This window comes from Leuciscus leuciscus, assembly GCF_965113295.1.
Source record: "Leuciscus leuciscus genome assembly, chromosome: 10".
Taxonomy (NCBI): Eukaryota; Metazoa; Chordata; class Actinopteri; order Cypriniformes; family Leuciscidae; genus Leuciscus; species Leuciscus leuciscus.
In genome coordinates, this window is record NC_138734.1 from 28,099,102 (window position 1) to 28,122,951 (window position 23,850).

The 23,850-nt window shown below is 37.9% G+C and overlaps 1 protein-coding gene across 11 annotated transcripts in view; it reads right to left on the minus strand.

The window, feature by feature from the left end:
- The window catches only part of shank3a (SH3 and multiple ankyrin repeat domains 3a), a gene marked incomplete at its 5' end in the record, with an annotated part of 375,301 nt that overhangs the window by 26,033 nt on the left and 325,418 nt on the right, over nt 1-23,850 (minus strand). For all 11 annotated transcript variants that reach the window (XM_082181750.1, XM_082181745.1, XM_082181746.1 and 8 more), the window contains one exon: nt 22,692-22,805. In XM_082181750.1, the coding sequence (XP_082037876.1) occupies nt 22,692-22,805 (114 nt within the window). The remainder of the gene's footprint in view (nt 1-22,691; nt 22,806-23,850) is intronic.

Consider the following 23,850-nt stretch of genomic DNA (forward strand, 5'->3'; position numbering starts at 1 on the left):
TTCACCAATCGGAATGAATTCAGTTAGATTGAAACAAAAGGTGTGCATGTAAACAATGAATGGCGACTGTTGAAAGCAAAAGCCGAATCTCGGACATTTTGGACTATCTCGACGCCCGGACATGTCCGGGAAAAAGAGTATGGTAACCCCTACTACTCAGCTTTCTCCTACTACTCAGCTTTCTCCACAGAACAAGAGCCTGCTAGCTTAGCTTCCAAAAAAAGATGGCTGATACTATTGGCGCTTTTCCATTACCAGTACCAGCTCAACTCGACTCGACTCGACTCGGCTCGGCTCGGCTCGCTTTTCGCTCCGTTTTCCATTACAGATAGTACCTCCACAATAGTACCTGGTCGTCATAGCGACGCCGCAGGAAACTGCCGTGACTTAATCTTTTACGTGAGACGCGCGAGACACACCCGCTATCCACACACACAGGACAATGGAGGAAATCGAGTGTATGCTGTTTTTGAATGTTTTTGTTTTTGCTGTTTTTTATTCAGGATACTCCGTCCGGCGCGTGCAATGATGAAGCAGTGAATAGTGACGATTCTCTCTGACCAATCAGCAGTCTGCCGTGTTTTCACGTCACATTTTAGTATCGCCTCAGCTCGCTTAGAACCTCGCCGGAGGTGGTACGAAAAAAAGTACCTGGAAGCAGGTACAGGTACAACTTTTACACAGTGGAAAACCAAACAGAGCCGAGTCGAGGCGAGCTGGTACTGTGTAGTGGAAAAGCGCCATATGTGTACATTCTGTGAGTGAGATCCCACCTCCTTATGGGCGGGTTGAACACATGCTGGACAGCTCCTCCTACTGGCTGTAGTCTTTAGCCTCTGGCCAAAAAATCCTCTGATGACGCAAAATGACGATTTTTGCGTCATCGGAGGATTTTTTCCAGACAAAAAATACATAAATCTCTCATCTCAGGGGGATATGTGGGTGGAAAGCACGGTAATTTGAAAATACTACAGGTTTTCTACTAATACAAAGCTTAATGCTAAATCCTGAAGTATCCCACTCCCCTCAAACCGTTAGTCTGCTATGAGCAGAGGTGGAGAGGAGCACTAAAGTAAAACTCTGCCCTCTGTTCAATATTCCGTTTCACTTGGAAATACGTCACAACACTGGAGAAAAGTCATCTTGCAACTTCCAGTTCACGCGGACTTTAAATGCACGAATGTTTCGCCAATCATTATTACATATTCAGGTTTTTAGCAACCCGGACCTATATCTAACACGGATGGATCTCTACCTATCATGATGATAATATAAAACTCTCCTGATATTAAAGTAACAATTACAGAAGAATAAAATAAAAGCATATTAAAAAAATATATATAGCTTGGAAGGGTTCAGTTTGAGAATGTTTTATATCATCATCACTGTCCTCATCAGAGCTCATTAGTATATTCAGCATCTGGCTCATATTCACGACATCAAACATATTCTCAAAACTATCCTTTTCTATATCAGTTTTGCTGATGATACTTCCTATTCTTTTGTTTTCTGCCTGCAGTAACTGAGTGAAACGTCACTTCATCATTGTGTATCAGACATTGCCACCTTTGTGGAATAAATGTGAATTGCAAGCAGTCATCAAAGATTAAATTATTGTTGTGCAGAAAAAACCTGTTACACACCTTCAGGTTGTTAGCGACCCTATACAATGTTTTTTTTACAAAAAATGAATTGGAAAACAGGCATTCTTTTATAATTGGATTATTTTTATTTATTTTCTTCTTATATTGTTTATAATTAATTGATTGAGGAATACTAAAAAGGTTGATGTCTAACTTTAAAAAATGAATGAGAAGGAGACGTCCCGAGTCACTAAACAGTTACATTTTCAAATGTTTTTAAACAATATTTGACCTCTGTTCCATTGCAAAGGTTCTGGTTAATCTAAGAGATACTCTTCATGATTATACTGTATAATAAAAAAATAAATAACTTACTTATTTATGAATATTTATAACATACATTATACTTTACTATATATACATCTATATAATATAAAAAAATAATAAATTACAAATAACTTAACGTAATGAAATGAAAAATGATAGAGTATAGCATAAACAATAAATACAAATTGTAATAAATTATATAAAAATTTGTTTTATAACTTATGGAAACTTCATAGATCAGTGATGGGCAACGTCGCTGTCCTGCAGATTTAGTCAACCATAATCAAATACCCCTGAACAAGCTAATCAATCTCGTTTCAATGTTTTTCTAGTCAATGTTTTTTTTAATCAGGGTTGGAGCTAAACTCTTAAGGACTGCAACAATACAGGACCGACGGTGCCTATAGATAGATAAATACAATGGCTGATGATAATAAGTTACTTGATAAATACACACAAAAAACTTTGATCTGATTTACCCATAATGCAACTCCGTATTCAAGGTCTGTGCTAAAATAAAATCAACATATGGACGTGCATGTGTGTGTGAGTGCATTTGAATATGCAGTTGATTACAAGGGTCCTCGCCATCTGTGTCCAGAGTAAGAATAATGCAATCATTTATCATTCTCACAGGAAAGAGGGGGAGAGAGAGAGGGAGAGAGAGAGAGAGAGAGAGAGAGAGAGAGAGAGAGATCTGAGGGCTATATACAATAATCATCTGTCAAATGACAGATACTGTCAAAAACATAAACTCACACTGTATATGAATCAATATATTATCTGTTGGAGAATGGGGTATGTTGATACAGTCATTCACGTCATGTGATAGCCAATACAGGCAGGATCCGGAAATAGGATTCAAAGTTCATGGAGCACAGCTGAGTCACATCCATTCCAGATGGCTAAACGAACAACTAGACCATTTATTCCAATATAGTGGCCAAATAAACACAATCCCGCACACACATACACCAGCACTGCCTCGCTGAACTCGTAGTGAGATAAAAAGGCTGCCAGAAAGATTAAGAGTAACCTGAAAAACACTCTTGTATGAGGTACACCACAGAAAATTATACACATCCATACAGGAGAATCAAGCTTTCTTAGGAGAAATAATCAGTCAGCAGACAATGACTTCAATGGTAAATCAAGTATTTTGAAAGCAAAAAGTGGCTCTTGATCAGTGGAGTGACGGTATACAAAGGCCTTCAGAGTCTCAAAGGCAATTTGATGACATGATCAAACGATTGAAGCTTGTCAAAACCCCTCAACCAATCACACGCACCCTCTGGATCAACAGTTTAATGAGCTGAATGCTTTAGTAAAATGTGCTCCTGCTTTAAACGAACAGCACCATGCATGGCAGGGCCTCAGCGCCAGCAAGGGATTATTGGAAGTGACGTACGCCACAGATGGGATGTGGATGGCCAGAACTCAAACAGATGCAGAACTGAAAACACACTTAAAGCCAACTAAGGTCTAAAATGTAGGCCTAGATTTTTTTTCTAATCAAAACAAATGGCAGAATAGATCTCCAACATATAAGGCGCAGAGAGAATTTCTCTGTTTTACATCAGAAATAAACTTTTTTCTCTCTATCAAAACGACCTTATTGCTTTGTAATTGTCTTTACAGGTAAATCAAAATTTAAGTTCTATAGATAAATGTATATCTAAATAAATACATATAAAATAATACATAAATATTTGACTAAATATGTAAAATGATAAATTATAATATAAATAAAATATATAACTATAATTTGACAAATCAAAATTTTCAGCAACAACTAAAAAATTTAATATAGAATGAATTGTTCCATTGATAGTCAACGGGGCCCATCAACTGTTTGGTTACCGACATTCTTCATGACTTTTGTATTTTGTTCAGCAAAAGAAAGGAATTCATATAGGGTTGGAACAACTTGATCGAGAGTAAATGATGACAGAATTTTCCCTTTCCCTTTAAGTGTGTACTGTTAATCAACCAAGCAAACATGGTTATCAGCCGACACGTGCAGAATAGATAAAAGTTGTGCTGTTGTCATATTTGTGGTGTAGTCGTACCTCTTGACATTCTTCTGGTGCTGAAGGGCCAGAGGCCAGACAACAGCATCCAAGTTCAACACACTGATACATTCAACCCTCAACTCTCTTTACCTTTCACTGCGACCTTTCTCTGCCACTCTGAACAGACATGTGTGATTTATTCTGCGTGTGTCTGTCCTGATCTCATCTCCACATCTTACTGATACGCTATGAGTTCGCTTTCAGAGCTTCCTTTTTTTGTCAATGGGGTCCTCAACCCAAACACACATCAAAGAGACACAAGGTTTAGAAAGCCATTCAAAACAGAAGAACAGTAGACCAAGCAATTCATTTCAAATATTAAATTAGGAGACTTTGATTTTTCAGTGGTGCTGGATAAAACTATACATATCTCTTCTAACACACTCTTTCACTCATACGGTGCAGCAAATAGGTCAGATCAATGGGGCGGCAGGTCTCTTTCCACGCTTGATCAGAAATAGAATATCTGTGGATGTGATTTCGACATTACCTCACGCTTACACTCTCTACCTCAATCCTCAACTCTCTTTTTAAATCTCTCACGCTTTTTTTCCCTTTCCTAGACATCTCTCTGTCTCTCCATGGCCTCTGGCTGCCCTGCACGGAGCCGACCCACTTCTCTGCGACGAGATGAGAAAAAGGGTTCGCTGCGTTTGACTGTCTCTCTCATTTTTCATAAGTCATAAGATGAGGATTATGAATGGTGATACCTGAGAGAGATGAATCTGGGGGACTCAGAGGGAAGTAATCTTTTCTTTTGCTAAAACATACAACAGAGTACATGAGCAGTAAGTAGCATTTCAGCAAAAGCTTTTATATGTAAAGAAATGTAAAGTACATTCATAGGGACAGTTCTAAGATTAAGTGCCTTTCTCAGTGAAAAAAAAAGCTGTTTTTTTTTTATCTACACTTGCGTGGTTTAAAACAGTCTGCCTCTGAAATGACTTTTCTGCTGATGTATCCAAGGTCATTTGAGGAGAGAAAAATATGATTCATTCAATCAATCAGTCAATATATATAGCACAAATAAACAACAGTAGTTGACTGTACAATAATATATACTAACAGAACATTAAAATAAGTTATATTAATTGTATGAAAAAAATTATAATTGGTCTTTAACTTAAGAATAGAGTGGTGCAAGAATGACATTACTTTGTAGATCAACTGGCAGTTAGCATCACACTGGCTCCCTCGACAAAAACCCAATAGGATTTTCCCATAGGCTTTTGGATTATCGTGTAATGATGTATTTATGTCGTAAAATTAAACATGAAAGTGTCTTGAGCTTGTGTTCACCACAGACCTTATTTCAACCATTTAACCAAAAACCCATTGACTTCGGGTTGATGGAACGGGAAGTGCTAAAATGCTAACTCGTTTACGCGTTTTGGCCAACAAAGTGATGTCATGTCTGCACCACACTATTTCATAGGCTAACACATTTCACCACCCAAGTGCAGCCCTAAATTATTTTCAATGTATTATTATCATTATTATTAACAACAACAAGAATACTATTACTACTAATATTTTTTTAATTTATATAGCAGCTTTCCAAAACTCAAGGATAATTTACAAACAATCAGATTAATACATAAGAAGCATTCATAATAATCAATAATAGCATAAACAATAAACAACAACAACATTTTCTGTCTATATAGCACCTTTCCAAAACTCAAGGATACTTTACAAACTTTTCACTACTTCAACCACTAGTAGTTGTAATACTTTTTTCCAAAACTTCACAATCAAATTGATAAAAAATAAATAAATAATAATTATTATTACTAGTGTTGATACTACTACTAAATTCAACTTTATAATTATAATAAACTAAACGTATTCATATTATTGGCATTACTACTACTACTACTACTAATAATAATGATAATGTTAAATTATGGAAATTAAATCCACTGTAATGCTGTTTCATGTTGTCTTTAAAAGTCTGTCCTCAACACTGTATTTACATATGGTTTTTGGTTGTGTGTATGTTTGCATGTTTTTAGAAGTGTAACCCTGCCAAAAACCAGGACTGCTATCTCATCAAATGTACTGTCATGGTAACTCTGGAGGCATGGCAACACAATAATACACAATCACCAACAGCGGCACCGTGAGCCCTGGGAATGGATTCTTACCTCCCGAAAATGCATTAGAGCATATTACAGATTGGTCCAAATAGTGTTGGGTATCGAGAACCGGTTCCATTTTAGAACTGGTAACAAATTTCCAAAAACCGGGCATTCGATAAGACGCAGTTGCAAATTCGTTATTTCAAATGTAACCTTAGGCGCGCGGCAAGCACGTTCATAATAGAAGCGACGTGGGCGCGACGAGCATGCAGGGGGGCAGGGTTTCATATTATTTTGAAGTAGCCCCGGGCGCCGCCATTGGCTAGCGGACCATCACCTGCTGTTAGCATCCCATTGACTCCCATTCATTTTGGCGTCACTTTGACAGCGAATAACTTTACATCTGAGGCGTTTAAAGACTCCATTTGTCCATTATTTATTTCTAAAGAAACACGAAAATGTATAAAAGGCTCCATTACCTTGTATCTTACGTTATGGCCCCGTAGAAGCAGTTTTTGTAAAAATAGGCTAACGATTGCGTCATAACCACTCGACTCTCTGTCGCACAGTAGAGAGATTACCGTATGGACAGGAGGAGAAGCTCGCGCGCAATCGGGGGGACGTGGAGGCAAAATGACAAAGTAATTAATCAGAATACTTGGCAAAAGTTTCTCCTGCTTCTAGCTCATGGACAGCTCCTACTCACATTCTCCGTCTCTGCAAGTTTCGGAAGGGAATGATTCAGATTTCTCTCGGCACAGCTACTAGTAGATAGACGGGTTGCTCACGTCACATCTATGTCGTCAAGCTCAGTTTGAGTCTGCGCAGTACGCTCGACCATCAGGAAGATAGTGCTTCTATTTGACTTCACTTGTCTCCGTTGAATCCAATGGGGTCGCTGTGTCCAGTTTATATACTGTCTATGCGAGCATGCGGTGCGTGGCGCTCATTTTTGCAGGCGTGCCTATGCCTCGGCGAGATGAAAACATCTCAACTTTTCAGAATGCCGCAAGCATGGTCATGTGACAAAAAACAACCAACCTTTCTGTAACATCGAAAGCTCGGCCGAACAGCTGATCATAGCTGAACAGGGCAGGTTTTAATTTCTCATCTCCATAAATATATCTAGTAGCCTAGTAAAGCTAATGCAAGGGCAATAAATAAATTAATCCTTTTCTGATACTTCCTCGTCGTCATCATCATGGAGAGCGCAGTTCATGGTTGCATAGCAACGACAGACGCCACGGGAGCGCAATCGCTTGTGGAAAGGAGGAGAAAGCGGCGCAGCCGTAGCCTGGTTAAAACCAGACCCTTCTCAGTTGAAACTGAGTATAGGGTCTGGGGAAGCTATGTAGACAAATAATTTCCAAAGGGGCGTCACCAACCGACGTAGCTCAAATTCCTCTGGCCGCAATTGGATAGTCATAAAACCAATCAGATCGATGAAGGAGATGACGTTTGCTTCGAGTGTTGTTCTTTGCTCCGGTTTTAACGAAAACGGTAAGTTTAAATCGCTCAAAACAGACGCGATAACTGATTCGTTTATATACTGTCTATGATTCGAACGAGTGATGTTCCACGGCGGCATCCATCTTTGTAATGAAATCTCCTTCAGCGTCGCTGCGCTGTCGTCATCATGTAAATCCCTCCCCAAACGTTTCTGATTGGTGCCGCGATTTCGGCGGCACAGAAATGAGTTTGAATGGGCTCTTCTCCAGACTATCCTGGAGAGAGAATTTAAATTCGCCGGAAGTAGTCTGGGTTTTCCCAGGCTAGCGCAGCCGTGCTTTTCCATGCATTTTTGGACGCGATATGTGAACGGTCCCTAATTCAGGAATCTATGTGGCTTTAAATCATTTTTGTTTTGTTTAAAATGGACATCATGATTACATACATCAGACAACTACTCAGAATAACATGTTTAGTCTAATAGTCTATTTTTTTTTAAACTCGTTTGAATAATTAATTCAAACACTAATTAATTCAGTGTCTCATAAATACTTGTTTAATTAATGAATGATTCACCGTTTTTGAACGAATCTCTCGAGTCCTCTTGAATAAATAATTCAATGAAAAAAACTGTCGATTTTTGCCACCTACTGGAGTAATGATGTAATCAACACCTTTATATGAAGAGACTCCTTTCACTTTAGCCATTTTATTGGTTATTGCTTAAAACTGGCAAGAATAAAAGGTAGAAATATTTATTCTTCAAGTATTTGCACTTTTTTCTCCCTCCAAAAAATATTGGAATCGGAAACAAGAATCGATAAGAACCGGATTCGATAAGCAGAATCGGAATCGGAATCGCTAAAAATGAAACGATACCCAACCCTAGGTCCAAAGGCGGCATCCGATAGATCGGGTGAAGGTCTCTGCGTGTTACTGTCTTTCCGGGTGGCAAAGTAATTTAATTCCATTTAAGCTTTTATCTGACTCCATTTTATCACAACCTCGAATTAAAGTTAGATTGCCAATTGGTTACTGGTCAATTATATAAATAGTTTAGCAATACATTTGATTGTTCTATTTAACTCTACTTATATTTTACTCGTTCATTTTAGGAAGTTATTTCTCTCAGAGGTCCTCACGCCTTGTTTATTGTGGGTCTCAAGAACAAAATCTCGCCAGCTTCGGTCACTAAACAAAGGTAATTGCTATATATCTGAGATTGGTCGCATTCACGCTTACACAATCAAATATATTTTGGTATAGTGGTATAGCCTCTGTGATTGCATACACTTGAAATTAAAGTAACGTTCACTTCAGTAGAGGTATGGCTCACTACTACAGATATAAGTCAACCAACTTTACTTGTCTTATAATAGCTTTGGATTGGCAATGCCGTGGTTTCCCACGTACACTTATCTAAAGTAACTTTAAATTAAAACAGAGGTAAGACACACCCAGATTTAGGTTGGTCAAGCAGCACTTTTTTCTGCCCTAAACGGAAATTCACTTCTTGTCTTTGCAAAACACGTACACTTGAATTAGTGCCAAATATTAGTTGTCACTAATCTGAAGCAAAACTTTCGGTAACATACAAATCCGTTTAATCTACTTGGGAAAACAATTTCAGAGTCAGTCGGAATAAATCAAATGTAACAATGTATTATGTCAGGTATATGTATCATGCCAATTTCATAATCAGTTCAAAGATAATAAATACAAAACATCAAATGCTCTGGAATAAAGAGAGAAGATGCGAACCTGACATTATAAAATACATGATGCAGAGTGCCTGCATACACTCCGCATTACAGGCTAATTTGAGTTACAAATCGCCACAAGCTTCTTGTTGCATTTCTTTATATAGACAGACACTTCTTTCACATAGAAACATTTGCTAACAATGGGAATTTGCATTCAGAGTTTACACCTTTTTGGGAGCAGAATGCCATTTGCCTGGAGGACCCACCCCTCCTCTATGTGCAAGTTATCTCTAAACTCATAAGAACTTTATTACCTTTTGTTTTACTTCTTTGGGAATGAGACATTTGTACCAGTCGCACTGAGATGTTTCAAATGATACCAAACATGTTTATTCACACTAAACCATATAGATTTTTGGGTGAATATCTGGTGATCTCAGCGTGAGAGAGAGACAACATGGGGAGATGACTGACTGCTAGTTTCTCAAGAGAGAGTCAAATGTTAATTTCCAGGAAGGTCCTTTGTCTTCTCGGGAGTGGTCGTTCCTCAACCAGACTGCCCGGCATTTCTCAATTCTTACACAGGGCTTCATTTGATTCCACGCTCTCACCTTCGCCTGCTCAACAGTCACACAGAGCCAAACCTGCCTACCCTTCAACACATCTGATCATGTGATATAACTCATATAGTTCACTTTAGATTGTGATTTTATAGCACAGGAATACAGACACAAACTCATTAGTGATGAGCATTGCTATTATTATTGCTCATAGGGATTTGTACAAACCCATAAACTTATTCAACAACTTATTCAATGCACAACACATCCTGCACCCTTACTGAGAACCGGTGTGCCATTACTTTTGGAAGCAACTGGACTCACAATATTGTTCACCTTAATAATGTCAAGACGGGTGGAACAATCCCAGAAAACTCTTGAGCTTAAGCCATATCTAGAGCTCTTTTGACTCGGCAACCATGAAGAACACCCTACAAACTACCCTGCGATGCCTTAGAAATCACTCAAAGCACCTAAGCAACCAATATATATATATTTTCCCTCCAGAAAATGTTGAAATATAGTTGGCTCTGTTATAAAAAAAAAAATCTACAGGAAGAAGCGAGGTTAAACATTTAATGCATATTCACACTATTCCGTGTTTCCAATGGTAACTATCTCTGGGTGGTATGCAAAACAGTAACAGTACGTTCAGTGAAATCACATTTAACCTGCAGAAAAGAAATGAATAACATGAAGGCTAATTTAATGGAATACATTCCTGCTGTTATCTCACTAACTTCCCTCTTACTTGCTGATATCTCTCACTTTTTCATTCTCCCTCGCTTTCTAAATGCACATTTATTCATTTGGCAGAGGGTTTTATCTAAAGTGACTTAAAGTACATTAAGGATATACATTTTATTAGTATGCATGTACCCTGTGAATCAAACCTATGACCCTTTAATAGTTTGGGGTCAGTAAGATTTATTTTTCCTAAAGAAGTTTATTGACCAAGCATGCATTAAATTAATCAAAAGCGACAGTAAAACATTAATAATGTTACAAAAGATTTATATTTAAAATGAATACAGTTTAATATGTTTCCATTCAACAAAGAATAAATGTTTCTTGAACAGCAAATCAGCACATAAGAATTATTTCTGAAGGAACATGGGACCCTGAAGACTGGAGTAATGATGCTGAAAATTCAGCGTTGCCATTAAAGGAATACATAACATTTATAAACAACAGTTATTTTAAATTTTAAATATAATATTTCACAATATTACAGTTTATGCTATATCCTATTTGAACAAATAAATTTAGCTTTGATGAGCATAAGACGCTTAAAAAATACAACCCCCAAACTTTTAAACGGTATGTTTATTGCACACACACATTTTGGATAAAATAATTAATTTCTAATTAGACTTTTTTATGCTTTTTATTTTTGACAAATTTATGTGTATTTATTCGGGCTTTCCCTTCCTAAAGATTTTCGACTGTTAGTCATTCATAATGCATTCTGGGATTGCCTTTCCTGCAAAAGCACACAATCGACGCTGAGTTTGTCTAAAGCGAGATATCTAGTATTGTTAGTTTTCCTACTTTTCAGAACAACCTTCACATCGGGATTACACATATTACTAATGTCTAAGCATGCTGCCTCCGTAGGTAGCTCACTTGGTTTTGGAAGAGATAAATTGCCTCCTTTCCCCTCTCTTCCTCTGTCTCTGTCTGTACCCTTTAGTCACAAGAGTCAAACACTTCTCACCATGTGACTGACATTCCTTTTGACAGCTCCAACTGGGTCTAACATATTTTCACTGAGACAATGATACGAGAGACAATTTAACCCCCTGGACTGTTTTTAGCCTCACTGAAAGAGAAAAGAATACACTTTAAAACACATTTTCTGTAACAAAGAATTAACTCAAAAATAACTGTGACTGGTAATTACAAATACTTATTACACTTAATACTTTAGACTACACGTAGTCTAAATACACTTATTATTTATAATATTTTATTAACTACCAAAACCCTTTTTAAAAACTGTTAAATCAAAGAGATTTATGTGTAGAGCGTTCAGAATCAGACGCTTATAAGGTTCTTTTTCGGTTAAGATACTCCCCTAGAAGACACAGCTGCCTATGTATGCAGTAGACAGCAATGGACATCAACTGGATTTGGAACAGAGCTAATGTGTAAGAAGCTGAGATAAGCAACATACATGCTAATCGATACTTCTGACACTGCAGCACACACCAGAAATCTACAACCCTCAACATAGTCACATACTGAACACTAGTCAAGATCCCATTGGGGACATGCAGGGACGACCTCAACTGGATATATGATTCGTAAAGAAGTTTTTTTAATACTTGTACTGGACATTTTTATAATACACTGACCTGTGAACTATGTTATGACCCGTTCTAAAGAGAAGGGCTTGATGTGAGCTTTCTAGATGTTAAATGGGAATCCAGCTTCAGCCGACAGATCACCAAAGACACAAAACATGAGATCCAGAAAAAATGTAATTTATTAAGGTGGAATGAAAAGTAATTAAATAAACGAGCCTTGGCTTCAGGGTGCCCCAAGGCCAAAATAATAAACATGTATAAATAACCTAATCTGGGAGTAACAAAATTACAAAGAAAACTTACCCAACTCCCTATAAATAAACAAATCACAAACAAAGTAGAGTAAATGGCAGGACATCCCTCTACACTCCTATAACATAAGTAAGAGTCTGATTAAATCATCACAAACAAAAGTATGAAGCCATTACACAAAGAAGCATGATCAAAGGAAGGTTTTGGGATCTGAATGAGCTCGCCATCTTCAAACAGCGTCGCCCTTTTAAAGTGGTGCATCAGTGTGTCCGCCAATCAGGTTCCTCCGTCGGCAACCAATCCCTGCACACCCATACAGAAAAAAACAACCCACACAAGAACACAGATGCCGAGGATCGTAACAACTAGAAATATACCCAACATTCAATTCGGAAATCTGGTCATGTCCTCATTTAGATGGCTACATAAAGATGGCCTCTGGTGTCACTCTAATATCTAAATTTTCAAGATGAAGTAGGAGCAGAGAGCAAATCAGACCACAGTGACTCCTTCAAACTGATCAGGAAGCAGAATTACATAGAAATTCCAAATCAAAACTCAGGATCATTTGAACATACACTTAGTCTAGAAACTCCCCAGCTAAGTATTTTAAGACCATGAACCCTTCTACGAGATCATCCCAAGTAGAGAACGAACACTTAAAATGTCAACTTTAGGCAGTTTAAAAAAAGATAGACTGGTTTGGAGATGGCACTTGACTCTCCCAAGACAGAGATCCAAAACAGACCGTCTTTTCAAAGAACTACTGTATGTTTGACCTGAGCTCTTAAACACAGGATTGAAATCTCTTAAAAACCAAAGAGACTGTCTTTACATAACAAAATGCATAAGATCATTCCAAAACAATCCTAGACGGACTTATAATCAAACATTGTTCAACAGAATAATTTTATATCATATCTACAACCTATATATGTGACTATCATGCTTAGATCACACAATTCAGATATCGTAATTCATGTGAGAGGAGGAGAAATAGTCACACCCGAGCTAAAGACAAGGTATAATTGGTCAGAAATCCTCCAAAGGGCTGGACAAACGTTTGAGTTTAAAAACGAACAAAGCATTATACAGATTTTGGAGATGAAAATGGGTTAAGACTGAACAGTTTCATTCAAGCCTTCTAACTACTAGTCTCATTTACTTTTCTTTCTTTTACTTAGTTTCTTTTCTGTTCCGTTTAGAGTCTTGTTTTCTAAGTTAAGTTTTTGCCGCAAAGCCGCAGTCCATGACTCTATAGTTTTGCCCGTCTCAAACTTCAAACACGAGACTCCGTTCATCCATTCAACACACCAGCTTGAGTTGGATTGAACTTAAACTGTGGCACCATTCACGTGAATATGAAAGCAACATGGACTCGGGTACGCACTTGTTCAGGAAGAAAAGTAACCTGCACATGCGTTGTAGCTTGAATAACACATGTAAGGGATGATAGTGTTGATCTTCTCCTCTAAAGATTCCATTAGCAAGCAGAAGAAGGCCGCAAAGTGTTGTTTACTCAGCTGTGCATAATAGCACCAAATTAATAAAAAAACACAATGTATTATCCGCATTGTTAATTTTATCATGCGGTGTGCACGCTTGTGATGACGTAAGATGAACGCAAGTACACCAGGGTTCGATAGAATCAAGTTGAGTGTGAAACCAGAAAAACGCTGCGGGGGCAGCAGGAACAATATTGCTCAGACGCAACAAACGTGCCCAGTGTGAAAGCTACTTACAATGTTAGTTAGCACACTAACAAGATCAACTACATTTTTAAGAAAATGTGAGGGATGCTTACCATACTAAGCTTGCCGGCACTTGTTATGGGTTAGTAACCCACCCAGAAGGCCATAGCAACTACCTAGCAACCTAGGTAGTTGCTATGGCCTTCTGGGTGGATTACTAACTGGCCCAAGTCAAAATAGTTCACCCCCAGTCCCTATGATATTTAGTCTTTAGTCTATGACAGTGTGTTTACATGGAGCATTGTATTCTGATTACAATCTGTTTAAAAGTCCAATTCGAATGGAAATGCAATCGGTTTGAGAGGGGTGGGATAAATCTTTTCTAATCCATTCGACAGGACATGTAAACATGATTGGATTGAAAACCAAAATTGGAAAGTTTTGCGCTTGTGCAATGATGTAGAAATGGCATAATGATGTATGACGCATGGAACAAGCTGATGTTGTTGTTGTTGAATATATTAAATGACTGTCGTGTCAATATAAAATTATCCTTCCACTCATCGCCTGTTAAGTGCTGCAGGACAATTGGTGAAAATGTATAGGTCTGATCACTTGTAAACGTAATAGCACACCTTAAGTGTCATCATGTGAAGAATCTTCCTAGTTTGTAGCCCAAACGGCACAGGATGTTAAAGGGGTCATGAATTGAGAAATGTTCCTTGAGCTTTCCTTGACATATAAGAGGCCATCAAACTATAGGAATATTCTATAAGTTTCAGAGCTGAAAACTTCAGACTTGTTAGTCCAAAAACGGCTTTTATTGTAACCAAACCCAGCGAACGACTCGTTGTGGAATGTGCCAATCTTGGTGAAAGACCGCCTCTGCAGAAGAGGATCAACGCCTACTTCATCACTGCAACTTTGGCCCCGCCCACTGGCATGTTGGATCACTGGACTAAATACACCATTACCTTCCAAAGGATCCTAATGCTAGGAAAGTGGTTATTTATTTTCAGCAATGTGAATGTCTCAGTTGAGCATTATTTATTTGTATTCAGTACATTTCACTTTGGATTCTTAGGTAAATCAGTTGCAGGTTTTGCAAACAGACTTTTACGATATGGACTAGACAGTATTGCCATAACATGTAACTAACTGTGTTAATTGTAATGCCTGATCTGTGACCAGTGATTTCTGATATGTAATGATTTACATATTAAATGCTTATAATACTTATAAATACTTATACCATACGTAAAGTTATGAATTCAAATAACTAACCTAAACTATGATCAATAGTAGGCTAATAGTGAGGTGATGCCTGCCTTAAAACAGAAAAACAGAAAACACCACTTCTGTTTCTGGGAATGACGCAAAAGTTACCATGACAAATATTTGAACTCAGCTAATATGTAAAAAATGCAAAAAAGAGAATGTTGTTTATGTAAGAGAGAGAAAGAGAGACAGACAGAGGGATCTTGTGAGTCTAAAACAACATCAAACAAGAGAAAGAAGAAAAAAATGAGGGAGTTTCTGCACCCAAACCCATAAATGAGACTAAAAATAGCAACGAAACTATTTGGGTGATTCAGAAGGATGAGTCATCGACTGAGGCAGGGGTGGGGAGAGAGAGAGAGAGAGAGAGAGAGAGAGAGAGAGAGAGGGAGAGGGAGAGGGAGAGGGAGAGGGAGAGAGAGGTATGCTGGTCTGTGTGGGTCTGTAGGTATTTACCGATTCCAGACATGCCCCCCAGATCCCGCTGCACACTGCAGCACCACTGATGGAAATTCCAGTGTGTTGGTGAGTGTGTATAAATGCAATCTACACTAGCTGAACAGCATATTAAGTAGGGTGCGGGCATTCCGGACCATATCAGAACCGTAGGACAGGAATAACTTCTGGTGTAGAGCTGTGCACTGTCTAAGCAGAGTTAGAAGTCTTCAAATAAGAATATGTTCCTAGGTTAATAAGTTTAATAAATATTAAAACAAGTGATCATTTGAAACAAAATATTCTATTCAGTTCTAATGCATTTAGTTTTACACATTAAATAAAAGTTTATTTAAATAATTGTTCAAATAAATTTCTAGTGAAATAAAGACTGAATTAATCTACACTTAAAGATTCTTTTGTATTCTACGGTACTGTATTAAATAAAGGTCAAAACTAATTAAAATCTGCATTTCATAAATATTCTATTTTATTCAAAGTTAAAGATCAAGATGAAATACCATGATGAGCACATACATTTTTTGACATTTCCTACAGAAAAGGAAGTTGGGCTAGTTTTTTTTTTTAATTATATAGTTGTTATTATTATAACTGAAAAAAGTTGAAAGTAAAGTAAATAAAAATGTCTAACTGGAAGAAAAAAACTAAAACAAAAATAAATTAAATTAAACATGAAATGGATATCTATCTATCTATCTATCTATCTATCTATCTATCTATCTATCTATCTATCTATCTATCTATCTATCTATCTATCTATCTATCTATCTATCTATCTATCTATCTATCTATCTATCTATCCATTTAAGGTTTAATTTATTTTTGTTTTAGTTTTTTTTTCCCAGTAATAGATAGTAATAATAGTATAAAAATAGTAATAATTATATTACATAATTAATACTAAAATAACACTAAAATAAAATAACACATAATAAACCCCTCCCCCTTTTTAAATAGCCAACAGTGTTTCATTTCTATAACAGTCATGAATAATATTTTGTCACTTGCTTCTCCTATAGGAGAGGAAGGGACATTGAGATTTAATTGACATTAATTTCACTGGGAGCTTATACTCTACTGAATGTTACATAAAGAGTAAGGTAAAATAAATATAAATGATAAATAAATGCCTACACTTCTAACTAACTTGATTGCCTTCTTACCTACAGCACAACCAATCTAAGTACAGAGGTCAACTACATAGAATGAGGGATGAAAAGAAGAAAGAAAGAGAGAGGGAGAGAGCTCAAGAGAATGAGATTGATGTCACTTGAGTCACGACACAGCAGTGAGCTCAGAGAGAAATCTGAATGAACATTAGTTCAGGCTTCAGAATCTGACATGCATGACTGAAATCGCTTCAGTAATCGATGTTAAATCACACACACACACACACACACACACACACACACACACACACACACACACACACACACACACACACACACACACACACACACACACACACACACACACACACACACACACACACACACACCACATAAAGGGTTTGTTTGGGTAAGTTAATTGTACACAGGGTTGTCTTCATCGCTTCAGTGAGGCGAAACATATTGCCTCTACTGTCAAAGAGCTTTCATCTGTTATTTCTGGATAAACACTAACACAAAAGACACACACACACACGCATTTTCCCTCTTCCGGGTCTTGATAGAGATGGACAGATGACAGGTCTGTCTTCACACATTGTTTAATTGACCGATAGCTTGTGACGAGTGTCTGGACAATGACACAGCAACACACACTCTCTCTCCCTCTCATATGCAGCATTATGCAATCCTATTACAGACCGCCTAGTGTTACCAGCTTCAGAGCGGAGATACTAGAGATTAGAGTGTGGCGATGTAGACACACACACACACATTTCACAGTGCATCTGTCATACAGCAAAGCGCTGCAGTTCTGGACTAGTCTACAGTTTCTGGGTGTTTTCTTGACATGCTGGAGCTGTCCACTGAAATCAGGGAGCTGTCCGCCACAGCTGGTGCTGAAACCAGAATAAAGGCTCCTTCATTTACATTTAAGCCAACTTTTATGCATTTACATTTTTATCAATTCTTGCTTTCCCTAGGAATCGAACACATTGGCCATGACTATCGTGTTGCTAGTGCCATGCTCTACTCTGCAGAAAGCTAGCTGTTAGCATGCTAATTTCATCTCAATGGAAGAAGCTAATCTGGCACAGGACACACAGGAAGTATGTGATTTGACGACATCCGTCATCCGTCACTCAGTTGGCTAAAAATATAACAAAATAAAACCACATTGAGAACATTCTCATTATAATAGTTGACTTTTCTGAATGCCAATGTGGTTTTATTGTGTTATATTTTTAGCCGAATGAGTGACGGATGACGGAGTAAGAGTATTTTTGTATTTTTTTTAAATGTCACATTTTTATTGAGGCTAAATTATAAAATTTGTTAGCCCAATGGTTTGATATTTGTTATTTACATTTCTGCTATTTAATTTTGTTCGTAATTTTTTTACTGTTTAAATTTCTCTAAAAATCGCCCATAGGGTCTAATATATGTACATATGACCTGTGCTCTCTGAAATACACTATGTCCGCATATACTTCAAATTTATGTTCACACAAAGATGAAGAAGGCAAAAACAAACAGTGCTTCCTCCATTAGAAGGACGTAATAAACTGGAAAATACAATGGTAGCACTGTGTTTGAAAATGTGTGTGTGTGTGTGTGTGTGTGTGTGAGAATACACATGCGATCTGAAGCAAAAAGGAGAGAAACTGTTAATTTTCCTTTAATGGGAAGAATGAGACCAATTACAAATTAAGTGTGGTCTCGAGGGATCTTACTGGTTGCAACATTCTTTGTTCTCAGGAGAGTCAACGTTCTTTTATAATGAAACTAAAGGAAATGAGAGGAGAGAAACTATTAGCGTTAAGACTCACATACACAAAGAAATTCAACTGCTTAAAGTCTTTTGCATGTTCACTACCGTTTGGGGCTGGTGAATTTGAAAACTGGTACGTTTTTGAAAGAAATCTTTTATACTTACAAAGGTTGCATTTATTTGATAAAAAATAAAATTCTCCGGTAAAACTGTAATATTGTTCAATATAATTACAATTTAGAGTAACTGTTTTTTATTTTAATATATTAAAATGCAATGTATCTGAATTTTCAGCATCACTTCTCCAGTCTTCAGTTTCACATGATCCTTCAGAAATCATTACAATCTGCTGATTTGATACTTAAGAAAAAAATATTCTTATTATCAATATTAAAAAGAGTTGTCTTGCTTAATATTTCCAAGGAAAGTGATATGTTTCAAATCAAAAGAACAACCTTTATTTGAAATTTAAATCTTTTAAAACATAATGGGCCCTATCTTGCACCCAGCGCAAGTGACTTTGTACACCGACGCATGTATCATTCCTATTTTGCACCTGCGCAAAGCGGACTTTTCCCTCCACAGAAGCACGTCGGTAAGTTAGGAAATACACTTGTGCTCCCGGGGGCGGTTCAGCGCAAAGAGGAGGCGTGTTCCGGCGGCAAACGTTCCTTATGCTATTTTGCAGGTTTAGAAAACAATTGCGCCACTAACCAGGAAAAAATAGTTTAAAGTCAGTGGCGCGTTGCGCATGTTATTCATATGCTATTTTAAGGGCGCATGCTTGGCCATAATCAATGTAGCGTGTGCACAACGCGCACTTCGATTCTCTCATCTACACAGAAGCAGCAGTTTTCATTTTTGCAAATCATACATTATTACGATAGATAGATAGATAGATAGATAGACAATTTATTATAAAAGCATACATCTAGCTTACACATTTACCCAAATTATCATACGCCTGTTTAACCGAAGTTAATTTGGGTGGGTTTCTCCATTTCAATATAACTTCTCTCTTTTACGGCCCTGACGAGAGCGTTGCTCTCCTTGGCTGTGAACCGCTCCTGGCGCGCGCCTGGCAAATCCGCCGTTACAATAGCAATCCGCTATGGAAAAAGCGCGTCTGCTCTTAAAGGGAATGTGAGATGACGCTCTGATTGGTTTATTTCACATTACGCCCAAACCACACCTATGAATAATGAAGCTACTTCAGACCAACCCATTTTAGATTTGCGCCAGGAGCAAGAGGCATTTATCCCGCCGGGAAAATAGCAACAGCGCCGAGACCCGCCCACAAAGTTACTTGCGCTTTGCGCTTGACACTTGCGTTTCAGATCGTTAAAATACGGCCCTATAAATGTCTTTACTGACACTTTTCATTAATTTAATGCATCCTTAATGAAAAAATGTATTACATTCTTAAAAAAAAAAAACGTACTGACACCAAACTTTTGAATGGTAGGGTATGCACACAAATATATATCGTAATAAGTCGTAATATATTGTGTCACCAGCAAACATAACATTGACACTTAAAGCCGCTCAATTGAATTGCGATCATCATATCCTGTACATCAACCCTTAGCATGCAACAACAAGCTTCTAAACTCAGCACACATATTAAAGCCATTTTACAAATCAGTTTAAAGATGGCTGACGTCTTGAGATTTCTGGCAGGCTGGCAAGCTAACATTCACCATAACAACAGGTCCATGGTTATATATCTGTGGTCTTTAAAGGGATACTTCAGGATTTAGCATTAAGCTTTGTATTAGTAGAAAACCTGTAATATTTTCGAATTACCGTGCTTTCCACCCTCATATCCCCCTGAGATGAGAGATTTATGTATTTTTTGTCTGGAAAAAATCCTCCGATGACGCAAAAATCGTCATTTTGCGTCATCGGAGGATTTTTTGGCCAGAGGCTAAAGACTACAGCCAGTAGGAGGGGCTGTCCCGCATGTTTTCAACCAGCCCATAGAGGGTGGGATCTCACTCACAGAATGTACACATAGTATCAGCAGTCTTTCTTTTGAAGCTAAGCTAACAGGCTCTTGTTCTGTGGAGAAAGCTGAGTAGTAGGGGTTACCATCCTCTTTTTCCCAGACATGTCCGGCCGTCGAGATCATCCAAAATGTCCGGGATTCAGCTTTTGCTTTCAACAGTCGCCATTCATTGTTTACATGCACACCTTTTGTTTCAATCTAACTGAATTCATACCGATTGGTGAATCTGAATGTAGTGTTTACATGAACGCTAAACAAGTGACCGGTTGATGTGCGTTTTAACATTGCTAAGAAAATTCCCGCTCCTCCGTGAGAGATACGAGACCGGTGCGTCTCAGTAATCACGCCACCGGCCTCGCGCCGTTCTCCCGCGCCCCTCAGCCTCGTCCTGCTCGCCGTTCTCCCGCGCCCCTCACCCTCGTCCTGCTCGCCGTTCTCCCGCGCCCCTCACCCTCGTCCTGGTCGCCACAGTAAACATGATGAATGGCGACTGTAGAACGCAAAAGCCGAATCCCGGACATTTTGGGCAATCTCGAAATCCCGGGCAAACTCGTCAGAGTCTCACTAGTAGCCTAGCCTTGTTGTTTTCAACTCTAACCGGTAGGCGTGGCTTGGGAGTGGCCTCCTAGGGCAGCGAAGCAAGTGCATTCTGGGAGTTGCTGTCTTTCATCCACATAAGCCAAAAATACATTTTCTGGCTTTTCTCAGTCTAGAAAGCTCCAAATTCAAAAATAATTTCACATTTCTTCTACATAAATGACCTATTTTAAATACACATTCATTTTTCCATCTTTTCCACCTTTAAATGGTAATCCTAAGCACACTCACTTTCAGCACATCAGAACATAAACCAACTTATGGTAAAAACTAAAGGATTCTTCTATAAAACATATTCCAGCTGATGGGAAAACACCCTGGTGTATCTACAGGGGCTTTCCGGTGGTTTCCTGGCATCATTAGATCTTTCATTTCTAGAAAGCCCTCAAAGGATGCAGGCAATACATCACTCTGAGCTCCCCTTTAACCTGTTTCTGTATGTGTGCGTGTTTGAATTATTGGAAACGTGCCACGCTTGTCTTCGGAAAAGGTGTGGGAATTTTTCATCTCTCTTTCTCGCACTCTCACAATGCATTTAAATGTGATGTTTAGTACAGGCACCGGCCTGCCTTCCTGATCTCAATGCACAGCCCTAAAAATGACAAACATCTCCAAAACCAGCATTTGAGAGAGAGAGAGAGAGAGAGAGAGAGAGAGAGAGAGAGAGAGAGAGTGTGAACATACAGCAGAGAGTAAAGCACAGGGAGAGAGGTGTATGTGTGTGGATCTCAACACATCTGATTATGATTTCTCATCTACAGACATACTGCAGTGTTGAAAATCATTTATGTGAGACAACAGCTGTGGGCATTTAGACATCCTAGAGTTGTACTGTGTGCAAAGCCGGACAATGTAAACAATATCTTAATACTTTTTAAAATATCTTAATATCTGTAATACTTTAATCTTTAATCTTAATACTTTTTTTTAAATATCTTAATATCTTTAATACATTTTTAATAAAAGCATCTGCTGAATATCTGCAGAAAGCATCTGTACAAATTTGAAAAGGGTGATTGAGACATTTAGCCAACTAGATTTGACATTTTTTGGCGCAACTACAATAAGATGCAGTAAAATACAGTAGTCAACATTTGAAGTGGATCAAAACCTTTCACCCAACTTATACATGAATTTTGAACAATACCCGTTCTCGTCTTAGGACAACTTCGATAAACTTTTTTGATCCACTTCAAATGTTGACTACTGTACAATAAAAATAAATTTCAGTAAAAATTTCAATTTCAAAGCAATTTGAAGCAATGGCACATAGGGAACATTATTGAGTGTGAATAGTATTTTAAACTGATTCGATGAAATGGACAGTTCAAAGAAATTATTCACAGAAATGAATCAAACAAGTAGTGTCAGTTAATTTGATAATACATAATTAATATATTGTCCAACCCCAGTTGTATGCAAATGTGTATTTGTGCATCACTTCTTACCAAGTCGAGGATCAAACTGTCTCATCTGTACTTCCTCCACGCAGTCCGCAGGAAACCAACCAGTTCTTCCTTTTACAGTGCCCTCCCAGAAACCCCCTTCTCCTATACTTAACACTGAGAGAGAGAGAGAGAGAGAGAGAGAGAGAGAGAGAGAGAGAGAGAGAGAGAGAGAGAGAGAGAGAGAGAGAGAGAGAGAGAGAGAGAGAGAGAGAGGGAGACATTAATTGCCATCTCATGAACACAAATCATTTGATTGTTGATTAGACATTGATCCCCAAAAAAGTTAGCTAACATCCTGGATCATACAGTAATACCAAGACAAAATAGTAATGCCTGGCAGGGCACACTTTTTATTCTGAAAATACAAAAAGTTTATTAAATTTATGCTAAAGTTATAATTAAGCTGCATTTTATAAAATCAATAGAAGTCTATGGCACATTCCCATTCAGATGCGCGGTGTGTCAGGTATGAATGTGATCTCAGCACGCATTCAAAGATCTTTTTCCTTTTCGGAAATGAGCTTGAAGAGGGAGAACAGATAGATGAAATACTCTGTGACGTGAGTTGAATGACCAGTGGAAACTGAGTAAGAGCAGAACATTGTGTTCAACAGGAAACTGACTCATCCTGTGAGTGTGAGTTTGTACACAAGCTGAATGTGGTGACCACACCAGACACACTAAAAACATATACAAACACATGCATCAAGTCCTTCAGCATTGTAGTTGCTAGGATACTGCAGTTTAAAAGCATTGGTTGTACAAGGGTGTGTTTATCAAAAGAGCAAGGTGTGCAAAAAGTGCAGGTGGGTAATTTTGTGGCACTCCATGAATTCCACAAATCAATAAGAAACAATGTAAGTGTGTGTTGTGTATTATACACACAGAGGGTTTCATTCATGCTGAAGAAGGTCTTTAACTGGAGATGGCATATAAATGAAACCTCACTTACACGGAGTACATAACAAATGCAAAGCACTACTTATATATATAAAACTTACATGGCATAAAGATTTTATTTAAAAATATGTTGTTCACCTTAAAGAGAATGAATGTTAACCATATTATTGGACCTTTACAGTACAATTGTGTTTAAAACTATATACAGACATAGATCCTCAATAGTAAAAACGCCTATTTCTATATGCAAAAATGCTGG